The sequence below is a fragment of the Tigriopus californicus genome, chromosome 8 (genome assembly GCF_007210705.1).
Source record: "Tigriopus californicus strain San Diego chromosome 8, Tcal_SD_v2.1, whole genome shotgun sequence".
NCBI lineage: Eukaryota > Metazoa > Arthropoda > Copepoda > Harpacticoida > Harpacticidae > Tigriopus > Tigriopus californicus.
In genome coordinates this window covers 14,155,744-14,163,117 of record NC_081447.1, presented here as the reverse complement: position 1 = coordinate 14,163,117, position 7,374 = coordinate 14,155,744, and the positions used below count along the sequence as shown (strand labels likewise).

The 7,374-nt window shown below is 42.7% G+C and overlaps 1 protein-coding gene across 1 annotated transcript; it reads left to right on the top strand.

The window, feature by feature from the left end:
* Positions 1-2,527: 2,527 nt before the first annotated feature.
* On the top strand, positions 2,528-6,232 carry LOC131885301 (F-box DNA helicase 1-like). Its single transcript, XM_059233318.1, has 4 exons — positions 2,528-3,051; positions 3,578-4,149; positions 4,216-5,930; positions 6,009-6,232. The coding sequence occupies exons 1-3, from the start codon at positions 2,791-2,793 to the stop codon at positions 5,345-5,347; spliced, it is 1,965 nt and encodes a 654-aa protein (XP_059089301.1). The 5' UTR covers positions 2,528-2,790; the 3' UTR covers positions 5,348-5,930; positions 6,009-6,232.
* The last annotated feature ends 1,142 nt before the right edge of the window (positions 6,233-7,374 follow it).

Here is a 7,374-nt window from a genome sequence, read left to right as displayed (position 1 = left end):
ACCGGATAGGTCCACGCCGAGAAATCATTCGCCTGAAACAGGCAATGAAGGAAGAGGTGTCCATTGTTTGAACCACCTCGATGTGGATGGCTCGGGATCCTAAGCACGAGAAGATGACCCCGTGCCTCTTCTTGTCTTTGCGCTTATTTCTGATTAGGAATAGGCCAAAGAAACCGGCTTCGACAAAGGTGAAAGGGGGCGCAACTTGAAGGCGGTCCAACAGCAGGTTAGCCACAGGCGGTTGCTCAGAGCGCCCGCGCAAGTACTTGCACCTCACACAACGGGAAACAAGACCTCGCACCAAAGAGTTTATTCCAATGACTTAGAAACCACTTTGACGTACAAAGTTTATTGTTGTTCCACGCCCACCGTGGGCCACTTCTTGATGGTGGGCCATCACAACTAATTCTGTCAGCCGACTCTTCTTTGGTAGGATTCTTGGATTTCTTTACTAAGTCAAAGAAAAATATCTTTTCTATTCACTTTCGCTTATACGAAAGAAAGCAAAGAACCGAGTTATCTTTTGATAAATGAGGTGGACAAGAGCAAGGTAAGGGAGTAAAATTGGAGGAATTTGATATATTAATGAATTAGGCAAAATATAAACTGAATGGAACGAATAGGAGAGCCGTGTTTAGGTCGTCAAGGAGTGACTTAAAGAGGGAACGAGTTAACCAACCTAAGGAACCTTGTGGGTAGGGAATAAAAACAGACGTTTATTGAAGGCGTTAAAAAAGCAAGACAATCATCCATGAAATCCGTCTGTGTTCTAGCCCTCTTTGCATAATGAAGGGGCATAGAATAATTTGACGACCAATTCACTCTGCTAGAAATATCTAGGTACGTAAAGCCCGCGTTTTTGAGAAGAACGGTATTGCTTATTCTTCCTGAGTGGAGGCCGAATAGACTCTGATTGAGCCCCATTTGAGCCAGAATTTCTTTTTGAGCATTGTAAGGCATAGAGTACTTCATCACCTGGAGAGGAAAGCTCCTGTTTTTCAAATTTCCTGCCTACACCGAGAGACTGAGCTAGCTGACCCATAGATTTCTAGACGCTGGATGTCGGACGACCGACCACTCGGTTGGCCAAACAGTACAATGAACCGGTTTGTAATCCATTCCCAGGAGACCATCCATTGTACTGTTTTACCAGCCGTGTGGTCGGTCGTCCGACATCCAGTGTCTAGNAGACCATCCATTGTACTGTTTTACCAGCCGTGTGGTCGGTCGTCCGACATCCAGTGTCTAGAAATCTATGGCTGAGCTCAGTAAGGATTCCTGTTGTTTTAGTTTCTTAGGTAGCTAACCTTTTGCTTGTCAGCTGCCACTGTTTTCGAGGCCCCTGCAACCGAGCTGCCGTAGGCTTGCGCCGCGGTCTAGGCGCCCCCAGGTCCTTGCAACCAAAAGGTTAGGTTAGGTTAGGTCAGGTCAGGTCAGGTCAGGTTAGGTTAAGTTAGGTTAGGTTAGGTTAGGTTAGGTCAGTTTAGGTTAGTTTATCTTATCTTTAGCCATCTTTGTCCAAACTTCCAGAACAACAGCTGAAGCAAAAAGTTAGCTACGTAAGGACCATACTCTTACGGAATAGTCACCACTTGATCGCACAATTACGATCGCAATTAGGTAATTGGTAATCATTAGGGTTTGGAGGATCCGTGTGGCTGAAGCGGAATAATGCCAATTATTTTCGATTTTCACTTCTGTAAACTCAATAGCCTTGAATCTGGATCTGGCTCAACGAATTAAGCGCCAAAACAACACGAAATCCTTACTGAGCTCAGCTAGCTCAGCCTCTCGGTGTAGGCGGGAAATTTGAAAAACAGGAACTTTCCTCTCCAGGTGATTAAGTACTCTATGACTTAAGTTGCCAGATTTTAAATTGCCGATGAGATTGCGTCAATGAGGTTGCAGGAGTGCAGATGATCTACATTCAATTTGGTAATTCAGGGACGATTTTTAATCCATACCAGGGCACAATTTCTTTGTACAAAGCCGCTTCACCAAATCGAGCACTTTTGCATTGCCATACTATGTCTCTAACCTCATAAATAGTAGTGACTGCTGCTTGACAAATTATTCATTCACATTAGTGAATAGCATGTAGTATATCTTGCCTGATTCTATTGCGACTTTTGTTACGTTTAGTTGTTGGTATTAAGATACCCCGTTGCAAACGAAAACCTCTTTCTTATTTCTCTTTTCAGCAGTCAAAACCATTATTTTGTGTTTTAATTCCGATCACCGGCAGTAACTATTGACGGAGGCTTCGTACTAGGTGCTTGTGCCCTCTAGCCTGTGCCGTGGTAAGTATAAAAAGCTGCTCATGTATTATCAACGGATTGTATATCACTTGCACTCCCGCAACCTCATTGACGCACTGCAGTCAGTACTCATCTGATACTGCAAATCTGGCAATTCTTGGGAGGTTGTTACTGTTGTTAACCATTTCGATGCGAGTAATGCTAATATAGTTCCTTTTTCGAACCATCTCTTTTCAAGAAACGTTGGTCCGAAACATGTAAGCATTCAAATTCGTCATACTTTGACTTGATTCGTATTCTAAAGCACATCGTTTTTCGAAAGGGCTGTGGATCGCCGAACAATTTCAAAATTCATGGCATCCCTGCTAGTACGTATGGCGCTTCCATGCAACTAAATCTTGGCAACGCTGATCTTGACGTCATTGATACCTGAGTGTAACGCTGAAAAAGTTCTCTCCGGAATCAGCGTTTTGTGTTTCGACAACAAATTGATTATCGTTAAGAGACTTTAAGCGCTAAATCGAAAGAAAAGATGCAGCATTTGCCTAACGAAATTTTGGAGCTTATATTTGTTCATCTATCAATTGAGGATCTCTTGTTGTCGGTGGCATTAGTTTGTACCAAATGGCGGGATCTAGTTCAAAATGTGCATGTTTTGCCGTGGAAAAAAGCTTGCCACCGATTTATTCGGAGACTTCCACCCGAAAACCACTCGTCCACCCCTCTGGAGGCATTTTCGGATGTCATCAACAATCCTCTGTCGATCAAACAATACACATTCGCCAACAAAGAGGTAGTATGGGCTTGATTGTGTAAAGTACTTAATCCACCTCCTTGAGATAGGTTCAATTCTCCAAAATGCAGATATTTCTTAGCCCTTGCACTCTTTTTCGTTTTCATCGAAAGTTTTACTAATAATTCCGATTTCATGGGCACATAGTGAGCGCCTTTTTTAAATATTATACACGGATTGGCCCAATTTATCAAATTTGTCCAATAATTATGGCCATAAAATGTTTCTTAAAGCGTGAGGTAGACGACCAGTCACTAAATATATTTAGAGCGAGACATTTGAACTTGTGCATCGAAAATATGATCCTTGACTTTTTCTGTCAAGAGGACCATCAGAAATCTTCAGAAAGCACACATATCTAACAACCTTTTGAACATCTGCCCCATCTGACGGCTGGGTTCGTCAGGTAAGAGATGAACCCTCGGATACCAGATGTTGATGAACGGCTTATAGGTTCAAAATCATCGCAAGGATTCAATTTCGATTTACCATAGCATCCTGTTTAATATCCAGTTGCATTTTAAAGGTGAACCCTGATGTGGTTGTAAACAAGACGATCTACACCTTGTTTATGGATCCCAATCAGGTTCTACATCTGGAATTAGCTTTACCTTGGTTGGTTACCTATCTGTCTGCACGATTTACTCTCAGCCACCATCAGACTCTTCAGCTCCAACGGCATTCCAAGTATTCACTAGTGAAGGCCGTAATTTTCGAGCGCTTTCCGGAATGGTGGGATGAGAGAGAGGATGTGGCAAAAGGAGTTCCAGCTGCAGTCTTATTGTCTGTGATTGCGTATAGGCCGCAACACGTACGAGAGATCATTGATCATCTTTTGGAAACTTCTCTGAGAAAGAATTCAGAGAATCTTGACGGTCCATCTAACAGCCCTGTTGTTGTCCTTGAGTTGATGCATGCCATTGCTTTTGGTTTGTCATTCTTTCTTGAGCGCTCTGATGGCAATCCTGTGTTTTCTTACAATGTCTTGACCGCTCTGAATGAATATGAACAAAACCGGGATGTCGTTATTCCTGATGCTCTTCAGTTGCTCAAGAGCCCTCTATCTGAACAATTTGTCCTGGGGCCCGACCAAGCACGGTTCGTATCCGAAGCCAAGCAAGTAACCCCATGGTACTGAAACTCACTTGCATTTGTTGTTTCCAGGGTGGTCAACCATGTTTTTTCCTCTTCATCGGACGTTGTGGCGGTCGAAGGATTTCCCGGTACCGGGAAAACTCTCGCCGTTGCCAACATGTGTCAAGTTAACCAAGACAGAAAGTTTTTAGTGTTGTGTTATAGTCACAGTGTCAGGAACCACTTGCTCAAAATATATCCCTCCAAAAATGTTGTAATCCAGTCTCTCATCGAGTTTGTGGCATCTCGAGGCCATGCCTTTTCAAATGACAAGATTGTAACTTCTTTCGGCCCGAACGACGTTTTTCTTTGTGACCTTCTGGATTGTTTCGGGGAAAGCAGAGAAGTTGTGTCCATGGCTGTGTACAAGACCATCCTATTTTTCGTCTACTCTGAATTGACGGATCTTGCAATGGAGGCCGTGGAAAAAGGTTGTGTTGATCTAAATATATGGGCCAGCTGGTACGGACAGATTTTGAGCGCAGCTCGGAAAATTTGGTCCGCCATCATTGATCCCGAATATATGAAACTGGGCATACCATTGGTGGCAATGATGAAGATTCTGAAAAATGATCCAAATGCCACCGACCTCAAGCAAACAACCTTGATTGTGGAGAACCTGTGTGACCTCACACCCCACATTTTTCAATATTTCAAGGCACAGTTCAATCACGTTGTGTTAATGAATGAAAAAGTTGAGTGCATCAATCATCGGGGAGAAAATCTTCCAATCTGCTTTACCCACACCTATCGACTTGTCCAGAATCATCGCAATGGTCATCACATAGGGTCTCTCCTCGATCAAGTGTTTAGGATGAAGCCCAGGCAACAAAAAGCAATGAAAATTGGTTCTCGAACAGATGATGAAGTTTCATCATTTCTGAACTTGCGAAATTCAAGGGATGGTGAAACGGTGGTCGTGATCAGTGAGACTGAAGAGGATCTTGTCGATTTCCTTCTCAGTCTGGACCTAGAATTGAATTCAGAATATTTTGGAACCTTCCTTCATCCACTCTCCAAACGTTTCTTCGATAAGTACGAAGCCATATCCACGCAACTCGCCAAACACGCCATCATCAGCAAATTCGAAGACTGCATAGAAGGCTCTTACCTCCTCGAAGATGACTCGTTTCTCCATAGGCAAACGATAAAGCCAGCTTGATGTCTTGATGTTGAAGTATTGTGATTTTGATTGTATGGTAGCTTTTTACATGAAAAGAAAATGATTCTATCAAGCAAGATTAAGCATGGATTTACCCTGCGGGATTCAAGCACATCAAGCCGGCTTTATGAGCGACTCTTATTCTACATCACTAGCTTGAGTTTTCACGACTCTTGGTACCGAAAAGGCTTTCTGAGCGATTTACCACGTATTACGGACCGCCTCAACCCGAAGCCGTGCCAGAATGGATCACCCTATTTCATCTTGACCACTTTGGATAATATCCGAGGAATGGAATTCGATCGAGTGCTCTTCTATCGACATTCTCCGCAGAACTTTTTCCGCAAGATCCCGCCCAAACCTAGAGTGAATATGCCCATAAGATCTCGTCAACATCAAGGGCGAGTTATGGTCGATAGTTTGATGAGGGCTGTTAATTCTATCATTTTGTCGACGGAAATTCAGTTCACAAATTATTATCAATCTGAAATTGTCCTTGGGGCAAATAGCATTGTTCCTGGAGTAAGTTGTGCCACGTGTAACAAAAGCTTTCGACCCCATGCCCTTCATCTAAAGTATACTGGTAAGAGAAGAGAGCTTCTTCTGTTCAAATCTGCCCATGCTACACAGAAGCTCATACATGATGCTTTTGTTCTTTCAGACCGTGATGATAAATACGTGAAGAGCTTGAGAAAAACACACATCTTATGTGCATTATGTTCTTCAGGATTTGTGGCCAGTTTTGGAATCTATCATAGCAAGCCCATCATGTCCTTCGTTCGGTTTTTGCTTGGGCCTCTCGCCCATGAACTGCCCGACCTTGCAGAAAAGTTGAGGGCTCAATATAGAGATTTTTGAAATATACCGATTGAGACCGTAACAGAACCTCGAAGCAATCACTCGGCAGATGTCCACGACGCGTTTCTTCTTGCATTGCAAAAGAATGCATTTACAAGGGCTAAAATTTATCCCCTTTTCAGATGTTTACCACGTGCTTCTATTACCCTCTTTTTTCAGGAGCTTGTTATTTTATATCCTCTTAAAATCGTGGGTAATATTTTTCTTGAAAATGTTAGTAAAGGCGCACCAAAATTGTGCACGTGTGAATGCTAACATTGTGGGTCGGACCCGACCGAATATCTCAATCTAATAAGGACTGAATTTTCGGAATCCGCATCAGAAATTTATCCCTAAATCCAATCATGGGATGTGGATTGCAAACGGAAGCCAACATTTCTGATCTAAACTATTCACTTTATGCCAAATAAGCAATTCATACGACTACAAAATCTTGTTGATTTGATGAACTTAACCAAATTTGAGCCCACGGCTAAGGTCAGGGAGCTCAGGAGGTATGACCAAAGTTATGTAGCAAACACTACATAAAATTCGATTTTTGGCCTACTTTTGGTCAGCTACATAAGCTTTTAACAAGATATTTTCGAAACAAACCACTTTACAAGTAAAAAAATATAAAGAAGTCCTGCCTTTAATTGAAAAGATCTGCGTTTCTTATTTGGTTACTTTAATTCGAAAAGCGGCTCGGGGATGCTTTGGGCAAGAGCAGGCCGATTTGGCTGGAGGATTGTTCACAGTCCATATTTCTAAAATAGAAGTCCGTAATCCAATCCAATTCAGGGAACAAATTCCGCCAAGTGGTTTCCTTTTAGTGAACTCCCCCAATTATGAGTTCCGCCAGCATTGAACTTCCCCACGGCAGAATCCGCCACGGAAAACTATGCTACAGTGATCTCCCCTACTTTCACGTCTCCAACGTACATTACCAACCATGCTTCTGGAACTGGATTCTGTACATTAATAAAGTCTTTTTTACATTCCTATGCATCGACTAAAGGCCATATTAACATTTCTGGCTCGGTCCAACGCGCCATTACTTATATTTACGGCCGAACAAGGAAGTTGAAGAAGAAGTAAATCGATAAGATTACGGTGGCAAGGATATGCGACGAAAATGGGTTTGCCATGGTTCAAGATTTTGAGGGGGATGAGTTGTATGAAAAGGAGAC

What these genes read in the sequence shown, in the direction of transcription:
- LOC131885301 (XM_059233318.1), top strand. Translation starts at nt 2,791, where the DNA reads ATGCAGCATTTGCCTAACGAAATTTTGGAGCTTATATTTGTTCATCTA. An exon ending in ACACATTCGCCAACAAAGAG is followed by an intron (nt 3,052 to 3,577) that starts GTAGTATGGGCT and finishes TGCATTTTAAAG; the next exon opens with GTGAACCCTGATGTGGTTGT. An exon ending in CTGGGGCCCGACCAAGCACG is followed by an intron (nt 4,150 to 4,215) that starts GTTCGTATCCGA and finishes TGTTGTTTCCAG; the next exon opens with GGTGGTCAACCATGTTTTTT.